Genomic DNA, 26,648 nt, shown 5'->3' with positions numbered 1-26,648 from the left:
ATAAAGTGCTGTAATTCTTTAGTTCACAATATTTAAAAAAATTGAACAAAAACGGGTATCCGTATTTTCAACTTCAGTCACTTCCATTAATAAACATGGTCTTCTTGAACCAGCACACCCCCTATGTAACATGTCAGAAATGCAGCACTTATTCACAAGTGCAGAAAAACACATACACAATTTGCATCACCGAATTAAAAACAAAAAGCAGGAAAAGCTATGATTTAACAGAAATAAACAATCATCTTTCTTCCTGGATAAGAGAACCAATCAGACTGACTTGGAAATGTTTACTACAGGAAACTTTGTGCTATCCGGCACCGACGGGACCGAGCTGTTGCCGTTCCCTCAAAACTGCCGGACACTCCAGCGCTAATGTTGAAAGATACGGAAGCTTCTGAGCTCCGTATCTGTCAACAAACCCTGCAGCTTCTAAACAGTCCAAGCGTCTCTGTAGCTTAGCAACAGCTTCAGCAGACCTTGCAGAGCTTGACTGTTGAGGAAAAAAGCAACGAGAAGAAAAAACCTAACAAACGGCTCCTGATTTTTGCCGGTGGCTCGAGCATCCCGAACAGTTAGCCTCCGGATAACACACAGTTTCCTGTAATATGTTGACGTAAAGATGTTAATTTACGAATTTCGCTTCTAATGTTTTTCTCTCAAACATTCTCTCCCTGCTCTTAACACAAAGTGTTGAATTATTTTAGGTACTTTGCAATTAACTAGTGGGAATCAAACTTCATTGTACTCTTAATTTTTAATCTCCTATTTCAAACATTTATACCAAATCAAAATTGTACGTTACCAGTTTAATTGAAGTATTTTCTGTGTTTTTCTCAATAAACAAACAGCAGTTTCTTCTAAAGTAGCTTCCTGCAATTTTTATACATCATTACATAACTCGTGTTTCTATTAACACTCCACTAAACGTTTAAGAGGAAATCTATATTTACATTATTCCTGGGACTTGTTAAGACTATAGAAAGACAGACAAAATAAAATGGTTTCACACCTAATCTGAGCTGTCTTTGTCTCCACTAGTCCTATCACCATCTCGTCTCATTTTGAATACCTCTTAATGTCTCTTCACTTCTCTTTTGTTCTCTCCCAGCCTGGCCTCTTAATCTATTTCATTCCCTGTGCCTCTTTAGTTTTGATAAAGGGTTTTGACCCGAAACGTCGACTCTAATTTCTCTCCACAGATGTTGCCTGGCCTGCTGAGTGTTTCCAGCATTTTCTGTTTTATTTCGGATTTCCAGCATCTGCAGTATTTTGCTATCAAAATAAAATGGTTTGTGTTTTCCACTTTATTGGTTCTCTTCCTAAATGTCTTAATAGTTTTTATTGACTTTTTAAAAACTAATATGTAGCTCCTACAAATCCTCCCCTGCCCTCCCACTCCTCAACAGCGTGGTTGCATGTTTGTGTACAGCTACTCACTTCAATTGATCATTCAAAATCAAATATTGAGAAATCTCCATTTTAAAATGTTTTAAGCATTTCAGAACCTCTTTAAAAGTGTGGACTTCAAGACCTGGTTGAAACTTGTTTAGATGAGAGGAAAATTGATTTTTGTTTCTGTTTCTTCCAAAATTGTACTCAAAACTTAGGAGGGAAAAAGTGTTCTTAGCACTCATTTTTTGTGAAAAGTTAATTAAAAGTCTCGTTGCAGCTTTGACAGAAGTTGCTCCAAGTTTCTCTTTCCCTCTTCAACACTGTCGTTAAGCAGACAACAAAAAATAATAAAATAAACTTTAATTCCAAACTTAGCTCTAATAAGAAAGTGAATCAAGTGGTTAAACTTCCTCAGAAGGCGGTGAGGTTATCTAACCCCAGCCTTGGTGATGAGTTGGGATCAGTTTTGGAGAAGTTGTTTCCTCTCTTTCTGCTGTTGTTCCCTCCGACTCTCACACACTCTGAGGTACAAACAGGGGCACAAACTGTTTCCCCTCTCTCATAACATGATTTAAATAAACCTGAAAGGCTCTTACAAAAAGAGACAATACCTAGCAAAATTTAACTAGAACTCACCGCGGGACATTCAACATCACTTTCCCGTATTTTTTTCCGGCTTTAAACAATTTTCTAAATTTTTTTTAAATTCTCATTTTTCTTTCACCGGGGGACTAAAACTTGTTTGCTTTAGCCTCCTTCCAGCGACCATGGTACATGTGCTGCGCCTCCATCTGTGTTGTTTCAAAGTGCGGCCACAGCTAAGTCCCCGGGAATGGACTACACACGTCTGGACCCTCGCCCCTCTCTCTCTTTCTCTCTCGCGCCCTCTGTCTCCCTCTCCCTCCCTCCGTCTCCCTCCCCCTCCCTCCCTCCCTCTCCCTCCCTCCGTCTCCCTCCCCCTCCCTCTCTCCCTCCCGCCCCCTCCCTCCCTCTCCCTCCCTCCCTCTCCCTACCTTCCCCTCCCTCCCTCTCCCTACCTCCTTCTCCCTACCTCCCTCTCCCTACCTCCCTCTCCCTACCTCCCTCTCCCTACCTCCCTCTCCCTACCTCCCTCTCCCTACCTCCCTCTCCCTCCCCCTCCCTCCCTCCCCCTCCCTCTCTCCCTCCCTCCCTCTCCCTCTCCCTACCTTCCCCTCCCTCCCTCTCCCTACCTCCCTCTCCCTACCTCCCTCTCCCTACCTCCCTCTCCCTCCCTCCGTCTCCCTCTCCCTCCCTCCGTCTCCCTCTCCCTCCCTCCGTCTCCCTCTCCCTCCCTCCGTCTCCCCCTCCCTCCGTCTCCCCTCCCTCCCTCTGTCACCCTCTCCCTCCCTCCGTCTCCCTCTCCCTCCCTCCCTCTCCCTCTCCCTCCCTCCGTCTCCCTCTCCCTCCGTCTCCCTCTCCCTCCCTCCGTCTCCCTCTCCCTCCCTCCCTCCGTCTCCCTCTCCCTCCCTCCCTCCGTCTCCCTCTCCCTCCCTCCCTCCGTCTCCCTCTCCCTCCCTCCCTCCGTCTCCTCTCCTCCCTCCCTCCGCCTCCTCTCCTCCCTCCCTCCGTCTCCTCTCCTCCCTCCCTCCGTCTCCTCTCCCTCCCTCCCTCCGTCTCCTCTCCCTCCCTCCCTCCGTCTCCTCTCCCTCCCTCCCTCCGTCTCCTCTCCCTCCCTCCCTCCGTCTCCTCTCCCTCCCTCCCTCCGTCTCCTCTCCCTCCCTCCCTCCGTCTCTCTCTCCCTCCCTCCGTCTCTCTCTCCCTCCCTCCGTCTCTCTCCCTCCCTCCTTCCGTCTCCCTCTCCCTCCCTCCGTCTCCCTCCCCCTCCCTCCCTCTCCCTCCCTCTCCCTCCCTCCCTCCCTCCCCCTCCCTCCGTCTCCCTCTCCCTCCCTCCGTCTCCCTCTCCCTCCCTCCGTCTCCCCCTCCCTCCCTCCGTCTCCCCCTCCCTCCCTCCGTCTCCCCCTCCCTCCCTCCGTCTCCCCCTCCCTCCCTCTGTCTCCCCCCCAGTCTCTCTCCCCCCCAGTCTCTCTCTCCCCCCCCCAGTCTCTCTCTCCCCCCCCCAGTCTCTCTCTCCCCCCCAGTCTCTCTCTCCCCCCCAGTCTCTCTCTCCCCCCCAGTCTCTCTCTCCCCCCAGTCTCTCTCTCCCCCCCAGTCTCTCTCTCCCCCCCAGTCTCTCTCTCCCCCCCAGTCTCTCTCTCCCCCCCAGTCTCTCTCTTCCCCCCAGTCTCTCTCTCCCCCCCAGTCTCTCTCTCCCCCCCAGTCTCTCTCTCCCCCCCAGTCTCTCTCTCCCACCCAGTCTCTCTCTCCCCCCCAGTCTCTCTCTCCCACCCAGTCTCTCTCTCCCCCCCAGTCTCTCTCTCCCACCCAGTCTCTCTCTCCACCCCAGTCTCTCTCTCCCCCCCAGTCTCTCTCTCCCCCCCAGTCTCTCTCTCCCCCCCAGTCTCTCTCTCCCCCCCCAGTCTCTCTCTCCCCCCCAGTCTCTCTCTCCCCCCCAGTCTCTCTCTCCCCCCCAGTCTCTCTCTCCCCCCCCAGTCTCTCTCTCCCCCCCAGTCTCTCTCTCCCCCCCAGTCTCTCTCTCCCCCCCCAGTCTCTCTCTCCCCCCCCAGTCTCTCTCTCCCCCCCAGTCTCTCTCTCCCCCCCAGTCTCTCTCTCCCCCCCAGTCTCTCTCTCCCCCCCAGTCTCTCTCTCCCCCCCAGTCTCTCTCTCCCCCCCAGTCTCTCTCTCCCCCCAGTCTCTCTCTCCCCCCAGTCTCTCTCTCCCCCCAGTCTCTCTCTCCACCCCCCCAGTCTCTCTCTCCACCCCCCCAGTCACACTCTCCACCCCCCCAGTCTCTCTCTCTCCCCCCCAGTCTCTCTCTCTCCCCCAATCTCTCTCTCTCCCCCAGTCTCTCGCTCTCCCCAGTCTCTCTCTCCACCCCCCCAGTCACACTCTCCACCCCCCCAGTCTCTCTCTCTCCCCCCAGTCTCTCTCTCCACCCCCCCAGACTCTCTCTCTCCCCCCCAGTCTCTCTCTCTCCCCCAATCTCTCTCTCTCCCCCAGTCTCTCTCTCCCCCCAGTCTCTCGCTCTCCCCAGTCTCTCTCCCAGCCTCTCTCTCTCTCCCCCCCAGCCTCTCTCTCGCTCTCCCCAGTCTCTCTTTCTCTCTCTCTCTCCCCCAGTCTCTCTCTCTCTCTCTCTCCCCCAGTCTCTCTCTCTCTCCCCCCCAGTCTCTCTCTCTCCCCCCAAGTCTCTCTCTCCCCCCCAGTCTCTCTCTCTCTCCCCCCCCAGTCTCTCTCTCTCTCCCCCCCAGTCTCTCTCTCTCTCCCCCCCCGTCTCTCTCTCTCTCCCCCCCCGTCTCTCTCTCTCTCCCCCCCCCCGTCTCTCTCTCTCTCCCCCCCAGTCTCTCTTTCTCCCCCCCAGTCTCTCTCTCTCCCCCCCAGTCTCTCTCTCTCTCCCCCCCAGTCTCTCTCTCCCCCCCAGTCTCTCTCTCTCTCTCCCCCCCAGTCTCTCTCTCTCTCCCCCCCAGTCTCTCTCTCTCTCTCCCCCCCAGTCTCTCTCTCTCTCCCCCCCAGTCTCTCTCTCTCTCCCCCCCAGTCTCTCTCTCTCTCCCCCCCAGTCTCTCTCTCTCTCCCCCCCAGTCTCTCTCTCTCTCCCCCCCAGTCTCTCTCTCTCTCCCCCCCAGTCTCTCTCTCTCTCCCCCCCAGTCTCTCTCTCTCTCCCCCCCAGTCTCTCTCTCTCTCCCCCCCAGTCTCTCTCTCTCTCTCCCCCCCAGTCTCTCTCTCTCTCTCTCCCCCCAGTCTCTCTCTGTCCCCCCCAGTCTCTCTCTCCCCCCCAGTCTCTCTCTCTCTCCCCCCCAGTCTCTCGCTCTCTCTCCCCGAGTCTCTCTCTCTCTCTCTCTCCCAGTCTCTCTCTCTCTCTCTCCCCCCCGTCTCTCTCTCTCTCTCTCCCCCCCCCGTCTCTCTCTCTCCCCCCCGTCTCTCTCTCTCCCCCCGTCTCTCTCTCTCCCCCCGTCTCTCTCTCTCCCCCCGTCTCTCTCTCTCCCCCAGTCTCTCTCTCTCTCCCAGTCTCTCTCTCTCTCCCCCAGTCTCTCTCTCCCCCCCCAGTCCCTCTCTCTTTCTCCCCTAGTCTCTCTCTCTCTCTCCCCCAGTCACTCTCTCTCTCCCCCCTCCGATACCCTCTCCAGCCCCTTTTGATCCTCGATCTCTTTCCCCCCCCCCCCCCCCACCGGTCACTAACGGATTCCCTGACCTCTGCACAGAGCCAACAAAAGCGTGGCCCAGCTGGGTACTGCATTTGCGTGGCTCCGCAAGCCGGCGCTGAAGGCTGAAAGGCAAAGAATCAGAGCACGGGGGATTATCCCGCTATCCAGCTGAAAGGTCAAAATGAAAGAAAGACTTGCATTTATATACCGGATGTCTCAAACGCTTTACAGCCAATGAAGTACTATTTGAAGTGTAGTCACTGTTGTAATGTGGGAAACACGGCAGCCAATTTGCGCACAGCAAGCTCCCACAAACAGTAATGTGATAATGACCAGATAACCTGTCTCCATAGGTTGAGACACAGCCCTTGCTGTTTGCCTTTGTTTTTAATTCATGGCAGATGTTATAATATTTCAACACAGTGGCAACTGCACCTAACCTTGGTTCACAGGCTAGCTGTACTCTAGCTGTTGGCTGATATCCAACTTTTACCCATAGTCTCACTATTCAACTGTAGCAATCCTCTTTCTCACCCAGGCTGCCTGGGTACAGCTTATTCACAGGCTTTTAATCATAAGCAAAAGGGTTACATGTCATATATAATTCAGCTGACCATTACATACAGTTGATGATTAAAGACTTTTAAATTTAATTCTTACACATGATTATAAATCCATTATTGATAAGATACTGATGATTATAAGATAGTAAAGCAAGAATTCTAAAAACCAACTAATCCATGATGATCTTACAGCTAGCAGAGATGCAGATCAAATGTAGATTTTTAAAAATTCATTCAGGGGATGTGGGCGTTGCTGGCATTGCCCTTGAAAAGGCCTTATACAACTGAGTGGCTTGCTGGGCCATTTCAGAGGGCAGTTAAGAGTCAACCATGGATTTCCTTCTCTAAAGGACATTAGTGAACCAGATGGGTTTTTACGATAATCTGGTAGTTTCATGGTTACCATTACGGATACTAGCTTTTTTAAAATTCCAGATGTATTTAATTGAATTTAAATTCCCCAGCTGCCATGGTGGGATCATTAGTCCAGGCCTCTATGCAACCATACCCCGTATTGGAAATATAGAATGGAAAGGCCAAAGTATATGGAGATTTGGGGCGAGCGGCTACACTTTTAATGTATTAAGCACAGCTGAGGCCCATCAGACCAGTACTGGACAAGGATGCAGCCGTTGGCGGAGCATCTTTTGTGGGATCGAAATCAATGGGGGCAGAAGGTCTGGAGTCGAGGACAGCTGCACAGAGCAGGCGATTGGAGGGAGCCATGGGGTGGCACAAATAGTTGAGTACAGCAGATATCAAAGGCCTGAGAAACATAAAAATTATGAACGTTTGCCACAGTAAGTTGAAAAATGTTAAAATCATTGATAACAAAATTGCAGGATGTTTGTGATGAAGCAATTGCAGGAGAGCATCTAAACAGGAGATTGTGGCTCATAGAGCTTTGGGAACTGAGAATCAGGATGAAGGAGGGGCTTCAATGTTAACTGGACCAGTAACTACATAATAACTAACCATAAAAACATTGGTCTAGACAATTTCAATTATAAATGTTGACAGAGACTTGAGCACATAATCTAGGCTGACACTTCAGTGCAATACTGAGGGAATGCAGCACTGTTGGAGGTACCACCATTTGGGTGAGATGTTAAACCGAAGCCCTGCCTGCCGGAAAAGACCCCATAGCACTATTTTGAAGAAGATCGGGGCGTTCACCTGGTTGCTGGCCAATATTTATCCCTCAACCAACATCACTGAAACAGATAATCTGGTCATTATTTTATTGGACCATAATTTGCTGTAGCAGGGCATCTAACTGTGTCTGCCGTTAGTTAGACTTGCTCTTGCACGTTTAGGTTTTTGCATGGCATTTTGCTGAAAGTGCAAGCTAATAACAGCGTAGTGAGGGAAACAGGGCATCTGGGACCTGAATAAACAGGGCAAGCAACTATGTATCTCCTTAACCAATCAGATTGAAGGATTGTGAAATGAACAGCACACGGACTGAGAAGGACGTGTAAATCACAGTGGTTGAATCCCATGTCAAATCAGGTACAGAAAGAGGAATAGAGAAGAAAAGAAAGATTTGATTGAGAGAGAGACAGAAAGGAAAAGGAAAAAATGCTTTCATTTAAAATGTTACTTTTTTTAAATCTCCAAAAATTAAAACTTGAAGGAATGAGACTCCACACTTGTAATAGTTAATTTTCAGTACCAGAGAGGTTGATTGGCAGTAATTAACACTTATCATATTGTTAAAAGAGTACTTAGACTTGAAATGACAAGACTTAACTTTCTATTGCAAGTTTAGTTGGTATCTACCATGCAAATACAGCAACTTCATGCCATTTAATGGTGAGGCAGACCGCGAGATGCCGTTTTCACAAAGCTAACGGCAGAGCAGCAGAGCTTTTGGATATTTGCATTTAACCGCACATCTGCCCCTTACCTGAAGTTGCTGTACCATTTATGCATAAATAACGGTGAGCGCCATTAACCTCACCATTATTCTAACAGTAAATTCTGGCCCATTATGTTGGTGGGATCTTGCTGTGTTCAATTAGGCTGTCGGGTTTCCTACATCATAATAGTGACTACACTTCAAAGGTACTTCATTGGCTGTAAAGTGCTTTGAAATGTGCTGAGGTTGCGAAAGGCGCTATATCAATGCAAGATAGAATCATACAGCGCAGAAGGAGGCCATTCGGCCCATCATGCCTGTGCCAATTAATCCCACTCCCCTGCTCTTTCCCCATAGTCCTGTAATTTTTTTTCCCTTCAAGTATTTATCCAATTCTCTTTTGAAAGTTACTAGTGAATCTACTTTCAAGTTTGCCGATGACACAAGATAGGGGGCATTGTAAGCAGCGTAGATGGAAGCAAAAATTACAAAGATATTAATAGATTAAGTGACTGGGCAAAACTGTGGCAAATGGATTTCAATATATGCAAGTGTGAGGACCAATGTTCCCTGTAACCTGCACTTTGTTCTGCGCGACCTGTTTCTTTTAGTGCGCGGTATTTACAATGGAGAAGCTGGTGAGCGGCCTGCACAGGACCTTTCCCATTACAGCCGCGCAGCTTAGAGGGAACATTGGTGAGGACCTAAAAAGGGATAGATCAGAGTACTTTCGAAGAAGCTACTTTAGGGGTCCATGTCCATGTACGTAGATCATTAAAATCTCATGGACAGGTGCAGAAAATAATCAAAACGGCTAATAGATGATGGCCTTTATATCTGGAGGACTAGAATACAAGGGGGTAGAAGTTATGCTGCAGCTGTACAAAAGCCCTGGTTAGACCACACCTGGAGTACTGTGTTCAGTTCTGGGCACCACACCTTGGCCTTGGAGGGAGTGCCGCATAGATTTACCAGAATGATTCCTGGACTCCAAGTGTTAAATTACGAGGAGAGATTACACAAACTAGCCTTCCGGACTCAATATCGAGTTCAACAATTTCCGATCATAACCTCGGCCCCAATTACATTTTTACATATTTTTTTTATCCACACCTTTGTTTTGGCCCTTCCCCCTTTTTATTTCTCTCCCACATGGCAACTGTCTCTCATTCTGCCAGCGCATTTCACACCTAATCTAGAGCCGTCTTTTGTCCCTCCACTAGTCCGATCACCATCTCGTCTGGTTTTGAATACCTCTTAATGTCTCTTCACTTCTCTTTTGTTCTCTCATCCCCATTTCCCAGCCCCCAAACTGACCTTTTAATCTGTTTCATTTCCTGCGCTTTTTCAGTCCTGACGAAGGGTTTCGACCTGAAACGTTGACTCTATTTCTCTCTCCACGGATGTTGCCTGGCCTGCTGAGTTTTCCAGCATTTTCTGTTGTTTTTTACACAAACTAGGGTTGTATTCCTTGGAATTTAGAAGGTTAAGGGGTGATTTGATCGAAGTATTAAGGGGAACTGATAAGGTAGATAGAAATAAACAATTTCTGCTGGTTGGGGAGTCTCGGACTAGGGGGCATAGCCTAAAAGATAGAGCCAGGCCTTTCAGGAATGAAATTAGGAAACACTTCTATATGCAAAGGGTGGTAGAAGTTTGGAAAACTCTTCCGCAAACGGCAGTTGATGCTGGGTCAATTGTTAATTTTAAATCTGAGATTGATAGATTTTTGTTAACCAAAGGTATTAACAGATATGCGCCAAAGTCGGGTACAGTATATGGAGTTAGTTGGCAGGTCAGCCTTGATCTCATTGAATGGTGGCGGAACAGGCTCAAGGGCTCACTGGCCTACTCGTGTTCTTATGTTCACCACCCTTTTAGGCAGTGCATTTCAGATCACAATGACTCGATGGGCCGAATGGCCTCCTTCTGTGCTATACTATTCTTTGATTCTATGATAACTCGCTGTGTAAAAAAAAGTTTCCTCATGCCATATTTGGTTCTTTTGCCAATCACCTTAAATCTGTGTCTTCTGGTTACCGACTCTTCTACCACTGGAAACAGTTTCTCCTTATTTACTCTATCAAAACCGTTCATGATTTTGAACACCTCTATCAAATCTCCTCTTAACCTTCTCTGCTTTAACGAGAACAACCCCAGCTTCTCCAGTCTCTTCACATAACTGAAATCTCTCATCCCTGGTACCATTCTAGTAAATCTCTTCTGTATCCTCCATGTCCTGCCCAGAATTGGGCAAAATACTGCAGCTGAGGCCTAACCAGTGTTTTATAAAGGTTTAGCATAACTTCCTTGCTTTTGTACTCTGTGCCTCTATTAATAAAGCCAAGGATCACATGTGCTTTTTTTAACAGCTTTCTCAACTTGTCCTGCCACCTTCAAAGATTTGTGTCGTACACACCCAGATCTCTTCTGTTCCTGCACCCCCTTTAAAATTGAACCATTTAGTTCATATTGCCTCCACTCTTCCTACCGGAATGTATCATTTCACACTTCTCCGCATTAAATTCCATCTGCTGTGTGTCTGCCCATTCCACCAGTCTGTCGACCTCCTGTAGTCTGTTACTATCCTCCTCATTGTTTACTACATTTCCGAGTTTCGTATCATCTGCAAACTTTGAAATTATGCCCTGTATACCCAAGTCCAGATCATCAATATATATCAAAAAGAGCTGTGGTCCTAATACCAACCCCTGGGAAACACAATAGTACACTTCCCTTCGGTCTGAAAAACAACCATTCACTACTCTCTGCTTTCTGTCCCTTAGCCAATTTTGTATCTATGCTGCCACTGTCCCTTTAATCCCATGGGCTTTAATTTTGCCAACAAGTCTATTTTGTGGTACTTTGTCAAATGCTTTTTGAAAGCCCATATACACATCAACCACACTACCCTCATCAACTCTCTGGATTACTTCATTAAAGAACCCGATCAAGTTAGCCAAACACGATTTGCCTTTGACAAATCCATGCTGATTTTCATTTAGTAGCCCATACTTTTCAAAATGTCAATTAATTTTGTCCCGGATTATTGTCTCAAAAGTTTCCCCACCACCAACGTTAGGCTGACTGGCCTGTCGTTGCCAGGTTTATCCCTCTCATTTTTAAACAGGATTGTAACATTTGCAGTCCTCCAGTCAGTATACAGCATACAGCAGCCAAGATAAAGTAGTGCAACCCTTAAAATAGTTCTCTTAAAGGTGGAACGGTTACATACACTACAATCCTCCCTTTTTAGGTTAACAGTACATCTTCCCATTAAACATAACATCATAACATATATACACAACTTAATGTAAAAACAGTTCACAGATTCAGTCTCTCTGGAGGCTTCCTGACTCGGTCCGGATAACGCCTCGGTGGTGTAGTAGTTTTCGGTGGTGTAGTAGGTTCTTTTGGCAAGGTCGATTCGGCTTGAATGTCAGTGTCGGGTTCATCTGGCTCCAGTATCACCGGATCGGAGGTAGATACTATGGGTATCTCTGCTTCATCATTAGGCGTATAGAGTTGTGGTGTAGGTTGTCCCTTTTCGGATGACGCTATGATCTGGTCAGCATGGCGCCTTATTATGCTTTCACCAATGTCCACGGTATACATCAGCGGTCCTAGTCGTGTGCAAATAGTTCCAGGCTGCCATTTCTCGGTACGGTAGTCCCGGGCCAAAACTTGTTGACCTATCTGGAAGGTTCTAGTTGGCCTTTCATTCATGCCTTGAAATTGCCGGTTCTCTACGTCCCTTCTGATGTTTGGCTTGATCAAATCCAGCCGGCATCTTAGACTTCTATTGAAAAACATCATGGCGGGAGTTTGGTTTGTGACCGCATGTGTTGCATTCCTGTACGCCAACAAGAAGTTATCTACCTTATCTTGTAGATTTATGTCTTCATTACCCATGGCCTTTATGGCCTTCTTGAAGGTCTGGACAAACCTTTCAGCTAATCCATTGGTGGCGGGATGGTATGGGGCGGACGTGTAGTGCTTAACCCCATTGTTTTTTAAGAACTTCCTGAATTCTTCGGACACAAATTGCGGTCCATTATCAGAACAGATCTGTTCCGGCAGCCCATTCCTGGCAAATATGGTCCTTAATACTGTGATGGTTTTTTCCGTGGTGGTGGAGGACATCTTTATTACCTCCGGCCACTTGGAGTGTGCATCCACCGCGATTAAGAACATTGAGTCCATAAATGGACCAGCAAAGTCGATATGTACCCTTTGCCATGGAGATGAGGGCCACTCCCATGGATGCAGAGGAGCTTGTGGTGGGGCGTTTTGGACCTTCTGGCATCCTAAACAGCTCTTGGTCATTTCTTCGATGTCTCCATCGATACCTGGCCACCACACGAACGCTCTGGCTAGGTCCTTCATTTTCACTCCACCCAGATGCCCCTCGTGAAGCTCCTTTAGCACTTTTTGCTGGAGTTTGGGTGGAATCACCACTCTGGATCCACACATCAAAGTTCCTCGGCACACTGACAGCTGTTCTCTTCTTTGCGAAAATGCTGGCAACAGTGGTTCGCCATGTGCTGGCCATCCCTTCACCGTTAAATCGTAGACTCGTGAGAGAGTCGGGTCATTTCTTGTTTCCTTTTCGATCATAGAATTTGTTACTGGTAGACATTCCACTATGGTTGAGTGGAACATCTCCACTGGGTCCACTGTAGGCGCCTCTTCTACCGTTGGCAACGGTAGGCGTGATAAACCGTCAGCATTCCCATGCTGTTTTGATCCTTTGTATTCTATGTCATATTGGTGTGCCCCTAGGAAAAGGGACCACCTCTGTAGCCTTTGCGCTGTCATAATGGAAACGCCCTTTTTAGGGTTGAATATGGATACCAACGGCTGGTGGTCTGTCAGCAGTGTAAACTTCTGGCCCTGCAGGTAATGATGAAACTTCTTTACTCCCCACACCAGGCTGAGAGCCTCCCTATCTATCTGAGCATAGTTGCGCTCAGCGGAGGTCAATGATCTGGATGCAAATGCGACTGGCCTTTCCGAGCCATTTGGCAACTTGTGTGAGAGTACTGCTCCAATACCATAAGGAGAAGCATCACAAGCTAAACGAATAGGTAGCGTTGGGTTGAAGTGAGCCAACATTTCCTCTGAGGTGATCAATGTCTTGCTTTTGCGAAAGGCCTTCTTACAGTCCTCGCTCCACTTCCATGGTACTTCTTTCTGCAAAAGAGCATTCAGCAGGTGCAGCACCGTGGATAGATTTGGCAGAAACTTATGGTAATAGTTAATCAACCCTAGGAACGATCTCAACTGGGATACATTTTCCGGAGCGGGAGCCTTCACAACAGCTTCGATCTTGTCAGGTGACTTGTGCAGCCCCTCCTGGTCAATGACATGACCACAGTACGAGATCCGTTCCTGAAAGAACTCTCATTTCTGGCGATTAACTCGAAGGCCATATTCCTTCAACCTGGTGAGCACCAGTTTCAAATTTGCAAGGTGTTCCTCATCGTCATCTCCTGTAATCAGGATATCGTCCAAGTAACATTGAGTGCTTGGAATTCCCTGTAATACCTGCTCCATGGCCCTCTGCCAAATTGCCGGAGCCGAAGCCACTCCAAAAACCAGCCTATTATATCGATACAAGCCTCTGTGCGTGTTGATTGTGAGATACTGGCGCGACTCTTCCTCAACTTCCATCTGTAAGTACGCTTGCGCCAGGTCTATCTTGGTGAAGCGTTTCCCGCCAGACAATGAAGCAAAGATATCCTCAATCCGCGGAAGCGGATATTGCACCGTGTGAAGCACCGGATTAACTGTGATCTTGAAGTCTCCACAGATGCGGACCTTCCCCGGTTCCCCTGGCTTGTTACTCGATGAACGCTTCATGACGGGAACAATGGGCGTGGCCCACTCACTCCAGTCCACCTTAGACAGTACTCCTGAACGTTCCAGCCCTTCCAGCTCAGCTTCCACAGCAGGTCGTATCGCATACGGTACCGGTCTGGCTTTGAAAAATTTTGGGTTTGCATGTTCTGCAATCTTGATTTTTGCCTTAATTCCTCTCAGTGTTCCCAGTCCCTGTTGGAACACCTCTTTAGCCTCATCCAATATTCTGGACAATCGTTCAGGTTTGACATCTTTTTTTTTTTCCGGAATCTACCGTTATTGCGTTTAGGGAGTGCCAGTCCATATTTATTTTCCTGATCCACTCCCGTCCCAGAAGTGGTGGACCTCCCTCAGTTAGTACATATAAGTCCATTCCTTGGTGTTCTTTGCCCTTGTGTATCACCTTGACTTTTATCTTTCCGATGGGGTATACTTTTTGCCCCGTGTATGTCTGCAATACTATCTCCGTATCCCGTAGGGGAATATGTTTGAATAACTTTTTGTAATCTTGCTTATTCATGACCGTCAACGCCGATCCGGTGTCCAATTCCATCTTCACTTGGACTCCTGCTATCTGCAGTGTGACCCAGATAGTTTGTCGGTCAGCTTCCTTACTCACGTTGTGAATTCTTAGACTACCCAGTTCCTTGCTGTTGGAGTCTGAATCCGAATTCTGTTCATCCGAACTCTTCTCAGCCACCTTATGTACCTTTCTGCACTTTTCCTGTGGTGACTTTTTGTTGCTGGTCTTCTTCCCTGACCGGCATACTTTAGCTATGTGACCAAGCTTGCCACATTTTCTACATTCCTGGTTTTTTAACCAGCATTGGTTCTTATCGTGTGTTGTCTTCCCACAACGATAACATTTCGTTGTACCCGAAGCCATTTGATCTACGCTGAGTACCACTGCCTTCAGCTGCATTTCCGCGGTGCCTCTCGCTGCGGCTTCGTGCGATGCTGCAATAGTGACAGCCTTATCAAGTGTAAGATCATTCTCTTCAAGCAACCGCTTTTGTGTTCCTTCTTTCGACAATCCACACACGAATTTGTCTCTCAGTGCCTCTGTCAGGCTTTCCCCAAACTGACAGTAATTCGCTAGCTTGCGCAGTTCAATTAAATACTCCGCGTTGCTTTCCTCTTTCAGTTGCGTTCTCGCATAAAATTTAAATCGTTCCGCTAACATCAGCGGTGTGGGGTTCAAATGATTCTTCAGGACAGCAACAATATTAGCAAAAGTCTGATCCGCCGGTTTAGCTGGTGATAGAAGATGCTTCAATAGCCCGTATGTCTTCGCACCCATTGAGTTTAGTAAGGTTAGTGCTTTATCTTCATCTGATATTTTATTTGCCTTACAATATATCTCTATGCGTTCTACATACGTGGCCCAATCTTCAACATCGGGGTCGAAATCGTTGATGTTACCACGCTTAGGCATCCTCGCGATCTTCTTGAGAAACAAAAGAATTTTTTTTTTTTTTTTTTACGAAATGGCGGTTTCCCGCGCTTGTCTTCTTCCCCCGCCTCCGAAAATGGCGGCTTCCCGCGTTTGCCTTTCTCCCCCGCTGGCTGTAATGGCGATTGCCGATTTGCTGCGTTCGCCCTCCCCCAGCGGTTTTCAAATCGTGCCTCCCAGCCCCTCTTGCAGTCCGGTCCTTTCCCCCCCGGCTGCGGCTGAGTTCTCCGCGGTTTTTTTATTTTCTCCCGCGCCTTACGCTGACCCGGTCGCTGCGCCTCGCGGCCTCGGTAGCTGCCCGGCCTTTTTCACCGGTCGCGGTCGAGCTCTCTCTCGGCGCTGTTGCGTCTCCCAGCCCGCTTGCAGCCCGGTCTTTCGCACCGGCTGCGTTTGCGTTCACCGCGGCTTCCGTGCCTTACGCTGCCCCAGTCTCAGCGCCTCTGGCCCCGACTTCTGTCCAGCTCCTTTCCCCGGCCGTGGTCGAGTTCTCCGCCCTTATATCCTCCGTTTTTTTTTTCTCCCCTACTCACAGTCAACGTGGCCGACTCGCTGCTCGTCGCTGATTGGCTTACCCACCACCGTGATAGAAGGGATGATCACTGCCTGTTGCTGATGGAAGGCTTCGTGTCAGAATTCTTCCTGTGCTCTGCAGACCCGAGTCTTCTCTCAGCAGAATGATGAGGGCGGATGCCTCCTCTCGACGCCCGTTAAACTGCCTTGGATGTATCTCTGCCGCAGGGTAAGATCGGACTCGTCGCCACTGTTAAGTCTGTGTGTTATATTGAGAATTACTACACAGACCACAAGAGTAAAATTTAACAGGTCTTTACTGGTTGAAGGTCAGGGCGGAACTGCCCAATAAATCATTACACAGCACTTATATACCGGTGTGGTCACCACCGGTATTACAGTATACAGCAGCCAAGATAAAGTAGTGCAACCCTTAAAATAGTTCTCTTAAAGGTGGAACGGTTACATACACTACAGGCACCACCTCCATATCCAAGGAGGATTGGAAGATTATGGCCAGAGCCTCCGCAGTTTCCACCCATACTTTCCTCAGTAACCTAAAAAGAAAGTTATTTCTTCTCATATCAACACTTTATAAAATAAGAAAAGTTTTCTGAACAGAATCTGTGAGCTAAATGCAAGATGATTTAATAATATATATAAATTAACCAAATAATCTCAACTTTATAACTTCTTTCCAAAACTCTTTACTGGTGCTAGTTCTTCAACTGGAGCTCTTCACCCTATTCACATTTCTCTGCCCTTTTCGTAGGGGTGTCTGCTATATCTGTTTCATTCAATCTGCTGTCTAATCTGTCACCTCAAGCCCCCTGGGTTAAGTGACAGAAAAATGTCTGTCATTAAGAGTTTTGAATAAAATGACAGAAGAGGTTTTTTTGTTGCCTTTGGATCTGGTGACCTGTTAAATGACCTGAACTAAATAACGATCCACATATTTCATGCTGTAATTGCACTGTATTTTTCCACATCAAGAGCTGGAATAATATTTGGCAAGATGTGCAGAAATAATCTAGTATATACTACCAGTAGGGAGATGTGCTTACATCCTTAATTCTTTTTATGTTTTATAATATTTTCAAGTTTATTTATGTATAATGTTCATGGAGAGGGTTGAAAATGTATATACACACGTCCTTCACTGAAATTAAAAACAGCTTCTGTCCTAAATAGCTTTCTGAGCTTATTACCTCAGGGCCTTGGTCAAAAAGACCTGTTTACCAGAGAAGGAGCTGTCAAAAATCAATAACCTCTGGCTCCAGCACAGGATGTTTACCCAGGTGATCATTTACTGAGCATGCGAACAAACCGAGCTTGTTAACAAACCAAGCACAGACAATTTGAAGAGAATGAAAACTCTGGCAGTACATCAGCCTGCAGGCATGAACGGATCTGTCAGAGGGGATAGGAATTAATGGAAACACTTACAGCTTGACTCAAACCAAAACATTTCAGCAAATTTCCTGCTGACCATTTGCGTAATGTAAAATGAAACGTTAGAGCTGCACAATCGCTCTCTGTTCAATATATGTCCATACTTCTTCCCAAGCTATGATTATCTGGCACTTTGGTTTCTTTCTTTTTAAGGAGATAGAGTGGAGCATTACCCTGTCCAACACACGTGCAAAAATGGCATAAAAGATGGGCATATGGTATCCTATTTATGTCCTTCTGTAGCTATTTTGTTTTTGGCAGGGTGGAGAATTGTGAATTTTGTACATTACCAGTACAGACGAAGATCATTTGACCCATCGTGTCTGTGCTGGCTCTTTGTTAGAGAAATCCAGAACTAATACAGCTGCCCCACTAAGACCAATTTCACTGCCCCACTCTCCTCATAACCCAGTATCATCCCCTTCTTCAGTTTTCCCTTACAAAATGCAATGGTCTCTGCCTCAAGCATTCCCTGTGGCAAAGAATTCCATGCTCCAACATCCCTCTACGTAAATAAATTTCTCCTAACTGCTCTCCTCACACTCTCAGTGATAATATTAAATTGATGAGCCCTAACTGGAGGCAATAGGTTTTCATAGAAACATAGAAGATAGGAGCAGGAGTAGGCCATTCGGCCCTTCGAGCCTGCTCCGCCATTCAATGTGATCATGGCTGATCATCCAAATTCAGTACCCTGTCCCTGCCTTTTCCCCATATCCCTTGATCTCTTCAGCCTCAAGAAACATATCCAACTCTTTCTTGAATATATTTAATGAACTGGCCTCCACCGCCCTCTGTGGCAGAGAATTCCACAGGTTCACCACTCTGGGTGAAGAAATTCCTCCTCATTTCAGTCCTAAATGGCTTACCCCTTATCCTTAGACTATGACCCCTGGTTCTGGACTCCCCGGCCATCAGAAACATCCTTCCTGCATCTAGTCTGTCCAGACCTGACAGAATTTTATAGGTTTCGATGAGATCCCCTCTCAATCTTCTAAACTCCAGTGAGTATAAGCCCAATCGACACAATCTCTCCTCATACGTCATTCCTGCCATCCCAGGTATCAGCCTGGTGAATCTTCGCTGCACTCCCTCCATGGCAAGAACATCCTTCCTCAGGTATGGTGAGCAAAACTGCACACAATACTCAAGGTGCGGGCTCACCAAGGCCCTGTACAACTGTAGCAAGACATCCTTGTTCCTGTACTCGAACCCTCTTGCTACGAAGGCCAACATACCATTTGCCTTCTTAACCGCCTGCTGCACCTGCATGCTTACCTTCAGCGACTGGTGCACAAGGACACCCAGGTCTCTTTGCACTTCCCCTTCTCCCAATCTATTGCCATTCAAATAATAATCTGCCTTCCTGTTTTTGCCACCAAAGTGGATAACCTCACATTTATCCACATTATAGTGCATTTGCCATGTTTCTGCCCAATCGCCCAACCTGTCCAAATCGTACTGGAGTTTCCCAACATCCTCCTCGCAGCTTACCCTCCCGCCCAGTTTTGTGTCGTCTGCAAATTTGGAGATATTACATCCAATTCCCTCGTCCAGATCATTAATATATATTGTGAACAGCTGGGGTCCTAGGACCGATCCTTGCGGTACCCCACTAGTCACTGCCTGCCACTCGGAAAACGACCCGTTTATTCCAACTCTTTGCCTTCTGTCCGCCAACCAGTTCTCTATCCAAGTCAATACCTTGCCCCCAATCTCATGTGCCTTAATTTTGCACGCTAATCTCTTGTGTGGGACCTTATCGAAAGCCTTCTGAAAGTCCAAATACACCACATCCACTGGTTCTCCCTTATCTATTTTACCAGTTACACCCTCAAAAAATTCCAGTAGATTAGTCAAGCATGATTTACCTTTTGTAAATCCATGTTGACTTTGTCCGATCCTGTCACTGCTTTCCAAGTGCTCTGCTATTACATCTTTTATAATAGACTCTAGCATTTTCCCCACTACCGATATCAGGCTTACCGGTCTATAATTCCGCGCTTTTTCTCTACCACCTTTTTTGAATAGTGGGGTAACATTAGCTACCCTCCAATCCATGGGTACCGTTCCAGAGTCTATCGAGTTCTGGAAGATGATCAGTAATGCATCTACTATCTCTAGGGCCACTTCCTTAAGTACCCTGGGATGTAGACCATCAGGCCCTGGGGATTTATTGGCCTTCAGTCCCATCAATTTTCCTAACACCATTTTCCTACAAATACTGATTTCTTTCAGTTCCTCGCTTTCATCAGACCCTATGTTCCCCGGCATCTCTGGGAGGTTATTTGTGTCCTCCTTTGTGAAGACAGAACCAAAGTATGCATTTAGTTGGTCTGCCATTTCCTTGTTTCCCATTATGAATTCCCCTGATTCTGACTGTAAGGGACCTACGCTTGACTTCACTAATCTTTTTCTCTTCACATATCTATAAAAGCTTTTACAGTCAGTTTTTATGTTCCTTGCTAGCTTACTCTCATATTCTATTTTCCCTTTCTTAATTAATCCCTTTGTCCTCCTTTGTTGACTCCTAAACTGCTCCCAATCCTCTGGATTATTGCTTTTTCTAGCCAATTTATATGTCCTCTCCTTGGATCTTGTGCTATCCCTAATTTCCCTTGTTAGCCACAGTTGAGTCACCTTTTTTGTTTTATTTTTACGCCAAACTGGGATGAACAAATTCTGTAGCTCATCCATTCGGTCTTTGAATGTTTGCCATTGCCTATCCACCGTCAACCCTTTGAGCGCCATTCCCCACTCAATCCTACCCAACTCGCTCCTCAGACCATCGTAGTTTCCGTTATTTAAATTGAGGACCCTTGTCTCTGAGTCAACTACTTCATTCTCCATCTTAATGAAGAATTCGATCATATTATGATCGCTCCGACCCAAGGGGCCTCATACAACAAGATTGCTAATTAATCCTTTCTCGTTGCATAATACCCAGTCTAAGATGGCCTGATCTCTGGTTGGTTCTTCGACATACTGGTCCAGGAAACCATCCCGTAAACACTCCAGGAATTCCTCCTCCACAGTATTGTTACTAATTTGGTTGGCCCAATCTATATGTAGGTTAAAGTCACCCATGATGACTGCTGTGCCCTTATTGCACGCTTCTTTAATTTCCCTTTTAATGCCATCCCCAACCTCCACCTTACTGTTTGGAGGTCTATATACCACTCCCACTAATGTTTTTTTTTCCCCTTAGTACTTCTCAATTCTACCCATACAGATTCCACATCATCAGAGCTACTATCCTTCATTACAATTGTATTAATCCCTTCTTTAACCAGTAATGCTACCCCACCTCCCTTTCCTTTTTGCCTGTCTTTCCTGAATATCGAATACCCCTGGATGTTGAGTTCCCAGTCTTGGCCATCCTTGAGCCACGTTTCTGTAATCCCAACCAAATCATATTCGTTTACCTCTATTTGCGCAGCCAATTCATCCACCTTATTACAAATGCTCCTCGCATTAAGACACAAAGCCTTCAGGCTTGTTTTTTTAACGCTCTTAGACCTATTAGAATTATTATTTACTGTGGCCACGTTTGATTTAAACCGTTGATTTCTCTGACTGCCACTTTTGTTTTTCTCCTTCCTATCTTTTGCTTTTATCCCTGTTTTCCTTTCCTCTGTCTCCCTGCTCAGGTTCCCAACCCCCTGCCATTTTAGTTTAAACCCCCCCGAACAGTGCTAGCAAACCTCCCCGCAAGGATATTTATCCCGCTCTGGTTCAGGTGCAACCCGTCCGACTTGTACAAGTCCCACCTTTCCCAGAAGCAGGCCCAGTGATCCAGGAAACTAAAGACCTCCCTCCTGCACCAACTCTTTAGCCACGCATTCATCTGCTCTATCCTCCTATTCCTATACTCACTAGCACGTGGCACCGGGAGTAATCCAGAGATTACAACCTTTGAGGTCCTGCTCTTTAATCTGCTACCTAGCTCCCTAAATTCTTGTTGCAGGACCTCATCCCTTTTCCTACCTATGTCGTTGGTCCCAATGTGAACCACGACCTCTGCCTGTTCACCCTCCCCCTTCAGAATGCCCTGCAGCCGTTCAGTGACATCCTTGACCCTGGCACCAGGGAGGCAACAAACCATCCTGGAGTCACGTCTACGGCCACAGAACCGTCTATCTGTTCCCCTTACGATAGAATCCCCTACCACTATTGCTCTCCCACTCTTTTTCCTCCCTTCCTGAGCAGCAACAACACCCCCGGTGCCAGGAAGTTGGCTGCTGCTGCCTTCCTCTGGTGAGTCATCCCCCTCAACAGTATCCAAATTGGTATACCTGTTTGAAAGGGGGGATGGCCACAGGGGTCTCCTGCACTACCTGCCTGCTTCTACTGCTCCGCCTGGTGGTCGCCCATTTCCCTCCTGCCTGTGCAGCCCTACCCTGCGGCGTGACCAACTCATCAAACGTGTAATCCACGACCCTCTCGGCATCGTGAATGCTCCACAACCCATCCATCCGCAGCTCCAGCGCCTCAATACGGCCCGTTAGTAGCTGCAGCTGGATGCATTTCTGGCACACGTGGTCATCAGGGACACTGGCAGCGTCCCTGAATTCCCACATAGAGCAAGAGGAGCATAACACAGGGCTGGGCTCTCCTGGCATGACTTACCCCTTTAATTAATTTAAATTAATTCAATACCACCAGTTAAAGATATACTCTAGGGCGCTTATTTACCAACTGTCCCCACTACACCACAGAGACCCAAGAAAATATAAACCGCAGAATTTAAGCTTGTAACAAAAGAAATACTCACCAACCAATCACTTACCCGCTTCCTGGTGACGTCACACTTGGATTACTTTTTACCTCTCTCCTCTGCTGTTGAATTGGTACGCCTCAACTCTCAACTGCTGCCGATTTCAAACTGCTGCCGCTTTTAACTGCCGCCGGTCACTGCCCCCTCACAGGTCCGATGCTCTGATCGGGCCTCACCTCGCAACTGCCGCCGATTTCAAACTGCCGCCGCTTTTAACTGCCGCCGGTCACTGCCCCCTCACAGGTCCGATGCTCTGATCGGGCCTCACCTCGCAACTGCCGCCGATTTCAAACTGCCGCCGCTTTTAACTGCCGCCGGTCACTGCCCCCTCACAGGTCCGATGCTCTGATCGGGCCTCACCTCCTTAGTCACTCTAGCATAATCTAGGGTTGCCAACTCTGGTTGGATGTATTCCTGGAGATATTGTCACATGACCTCCTGCCTCCATCCAACCCTCCCAGTCAGTCAGCCATTTTCCCCATCTCCAATATTTTTATAACTGATAAAAGAAAATGAAAAATACCCCACTTTTTTTAATGCCCCTATGATTATTTCTCCTGGGTTGCTCACATCAGTGTCCAGGAGATGAATCTTTAATTCCTGGAAACTTGAGGACAATCCGCTAGGGCTGGCAACCCTATCGAAATCCCACATCATTTTAAAACCCTCTATTTCCTCTTAGCCTTCCATGCGCCAGTGGAAACACTTCCAGTATGGGGCCGATTAGGGACAAAAAAGGAAATCTTCTTGTGGAGGTAGAGGGCATGACTGAGCTACTGAATGAATACTTGCATCTGTCTTCACAAAAGAAGAGGATGAAGTTAATGTTACATTAATTCTACAGTAGAGATGGGGGGAGTAGAGATATCAGATAGGATAAAAATAGAAAGGAGGTGCTAAATAGGTTGGCATCACTCAGTTAACAAGTCACACGGCCCAGATGGGATGCATCGTAGATTGCTGAGGGAAGCTAGGGTGGAGATGGCAGAATCTCTGACCACAATCTTTCAAACCACTTTGGATATGGGAATGGTGCCAGAGGACTGGAGGATTGCAAATGTTACACCCCTGTTCAAAAAAGGGAGAGGGATAAACTTGGTAACTACCCGCCAATCAGTCTAATGTCACTGGTGGGGAAACTACTAGAGATCAGTGTCATGGACAAAATTAATGCTCACTTGGAGAAGCACGGGTTAATATGGGACAGACAGCACGGATTTGTTCAAGGCAAATCATGTCTGACTAACCTGATTCAGTTCTTTTGATGAAGGAGCAGAGAAGGTTGATAAAGGTAGTGCAGTAGATGTTGTACATATAGACTTTCAAAAGGCATTTGATAAAGTACCGCATACAGACTTATTTGGAAAATAGAACCACATGGTATTAAAGGGACGATGGTAACTTGGGTACAGAATTGGCTAAGGGATAGGAGGCAAAGAGTAGTGGTGAACAGATGTTTTTCTGACTGGAGAGAAGTATGCAGTGGGATCTCCCAGGGGATGGGTATTAGGAATTTTGCTTTTCTTATATATAAATGATCTAGAAGCGGGTATAGGGAGTAAAATTTTGAAGTTTGCGGAAGATACTAAATTTGGCAACCTATTAAATAGTGAGTGACGTAGTAAATACGCAGTTTTAACTTACTTACAGCCCACTCACTAATGAAGGTGTCAGAGCTGCATGAGTCAATTAGTGCACTCAAAATGTGTCCATTTACCGAAACCTTCGTGGCTGCATGGGACAGACTTTGGGGAAAAATAGCTGTGATGGGAGGAGGGGCAGTTTTACCCTTGACAGCTGTAACCTTAGTAGTGGTTCTTGGGGGAGGAGCAGTTTTATAGATAGTAGCTACAAAACTAACAGGAGCTCTTGACCGGTATACCTTAGAAAAGTGGCCTTTCTTACTAACAGCAGCTCTTGACTCGCATACCTTCGAAAAGTAACCTTTCTTGCTGCAATGATTGCAGGTTGCGTTACGAGCAGGACAAAATTTCCTATAATGGAACGCACCTCCACAGAAGAAACACTTCCTTCCAGATTGCCAAGATGCCGCTAGGGCAGGGTCGTCATCAGTGTAGGTTTCTAGGGTAGGGTTGTCATCCGCTAAGTTAGAGTCATCATCAGTGAGGGCTTCCGCCCGAGACCTATTGAAGGAGTCATTAAAAGTGATAGCAGCAGCACGTGCACGAGGTAAAAGATAGGTATCTGCATTCCTCTTTGCTAATTCCAGGGAACACGCCTGGTCATAGGCAGCCTGTAACTCAAGGGTTTTATTCTCCAACAGACACTGGCGTATGAAGGGAGACGTAATTCCATTAATAAAGGAATTGTGAACTAGCTCCTTCTGGTACTGCTCAGCTGTGACAGCTTTAAGATTACAATCCTTGCTGAGCCTGCGAAACTTTTGATGGAATTCGTCAAGTGATTCCCCGGGTTGTTGTCGAGTTGTGGCCAATAGACGCTGAGCAAAAATTCTGTTTGGGGCCTTAACATATAGTCGCTGTAATATTAGGATAGTGGAGTCATAGTCTACGCAGTCTTCGATATAGTCAAACACATGAGGAGATACATAATTGGCAAGTATCTCTAATTTATCAGGAACATTCTCACCACACACCCTGAGGAAGTTGCTGAAGGTACAATACCAGTGTTTCCATACCTTAGCAGCTGTAGATGAATTTGGGTCCAGGTCAAGACGGGCAGGTCTGAGTAGTTTGTCCATGATGGATTGATTTCTACGCCGGAGTTCCCTTCTGCAGTTGAAGTCGTAGCTGGCTGTTCCCAAAATCCCTCAGAGCGTGGAGTCGATATCAAGTTGATTAAATTGACGTACTAAAACTCACTACGCACTTGGTTTGAGTATAAAACAAGGCTTTAATCAACTTGTTTCAGAACATGGAGGTCTAGTTGTACTTCACTAGTTCCTTGTCTTACAAAATGTCCCTGGAAAGCTGGGCCCACACCTGAGGATTTATACTCCTTGGATGGCGCCACCAGCTGGCCGTCCAATGTTATTTCATGAGTAGTTTCTTGATGATGAGATTTATAACAGTGAGCAAGTAATTCAGAAGGACCTAGACAAACTGGTGAAATAGGCAGACACATGGCAGATGCAATTTAATGCAGATAAGTGTGAAGTGATGCACTTTGAGAGAAACAACATGGAGAGGCGGTATAATCTAAATGGTATTATTTTGAGTGAGGTACCAGAGCAGAGGGACCGCGGTGGGGTGGGGGTGGTGGGTGGTGCATATTCACAAATCCTTGAAAATAGCAGGGCAACTTGATAAGTGCAGTTAAGAAAGTGTATGGGATACTTGGCTTTGTAAATAGGGGCACTGAATACAAAAACAAGGAAGTCATGCTAAACCTTTACAAATCACTTGTTAGACCTTGGCTGGAGTATTGAGTACAATTCTGGTCACAAGGCCTTGGGGAGGATGCAGAGGAGGTTTACCAGGATGATACCATGGAAGAGGGAGTTCAGTTTTGTGGAGAGATTGGAGAAGCTGGAATTGTTCTAAGAGCAGAAGAGGTTAAGGGGAGACCTAGTAGAGGTATTCAAAATAATACGGGGTTCTAATAGAGCAAGTAGGGAGAAACTGTTTCCTCTGACAAGTGGGTCAGTAACCAGGGATCATAGATTTAAAATAAATGGCAAAAGAACTAGAGGGGAAATGAGAAATTATTTCTCTTAGAGGGTTATGATCTGGAACGCATTACCTGAAAGGGTGGTGGAATGAGATTCTATAGGAACTTTCAAAAGGCAATTGGACATTTATTTGAAGAGAACTAATTTGTAGGGTTATGGGGAAAAAGCTGAGGTGTGGGTCTAAATTGGAGAGCTCTTTCAAAGAGCAGGCACTGGCATGATGGGCTGAATGGCCTCCTTCTGTGCTGCAAAATTCTATTCTATGATTGTGTCTCGAGTCTCTCTTCATAACTATAGTTTCCCATCCTCAGTGTCATCCTGGGAAGGAAATCTACCGCCCTTACCCGGTCTGGCCTATATGTGACTCCAGACTCTTAGCAATGTGGTTGACTTTTAACTGCCCTCTGAAATGGCCTAGCAAGCCACTCAGTTGTATCAAACCGCTAGGAAAAACAATAAGAATAAAACGGGACAGACCACCCAGCACCGACCTAGACCTAGGCACCGGACATGGACACAGCAAAGGCATACTGAGCCCAGGCAACCCTGCAAAGTCCTCCTCACTAACATCTGGGAACTTGTGCCAAAATTGGGAGAGCTGTCCCACAGACTAGCCAAGCAACAGAATCATACCCATCAGCCAACGTCCCAAACTCCTCCATCACTATCCCTGGGTATGTCCTGTTCGACCGGCAGGACAGACCCACCAGAGCTGGCAGCACAGTGGTATACAGGAGGGAGGGAGTGGCACTGGGAGTCTTCAACATTGACTCTGGACCAATGCACCCCCTAAGGTGCATGGCTGCGTGTCAGTCGAGAAGCCCTGTGCATCCGCACGCCAGCTGCTGCCGCTGGAAGAGATACCATGCATGCACGACCACCGCACAATCCCTGTGGAGATGAAGTCCCATCTTCACACTGAGGACA

General features: G+C 47.1%; 1 protein-coding gene across 6 annotated transcripts in view; it reads left to right on the top strand.

Moving 5' to 3' along the window:
• Positions 1–26,648, top strand: part of LOC147104952 (breakpoint cluster region protein) — an 859,255-nt gene that overhangs the window by 716,959 nt on the left and 115,648 nt on the right. The window contains exon 18 of one of the 6 annotated variants that reach the window (XM_085962103.1): positions 15,863–16,052. The exons of 4 other annotated variants lie outside the window; for them this stretch is intronic. In XM_085962103.1, coding sequence (XP_085818229.1) covers positions 15,863–15,943 — 81 coding nt within the window. In that variant the 3' untranslated portion in view covers positions 15,944–16,052. Of the gene's footprint in view, positions 1–15,862; positions 16,070–26,648 lie in introns of those variants that run through there. One more of the 6 variants, XM_085962104.1, reaches the window with a different exon arrangement.

This window comes from Somniosus microcephalus, chromosome 19, assembly GCF_052327205.1.
Source record: "Somniosus microcephalus isolate GS21.2 chromosome 19, FLI_Smic_1.0, whole genome shotgun sequence".
Lineage (NCBI taxonomy): Eukaryota > Metazoa > Chordata > Chondrichthyes > Squaliformes > Somniosidae > Somniosus > Somniosus microcephalus.
Note: the sequence above shows the minus strand (reverse complement) of the source record. Positions and strands in the feature narration are given on the sequence as shown.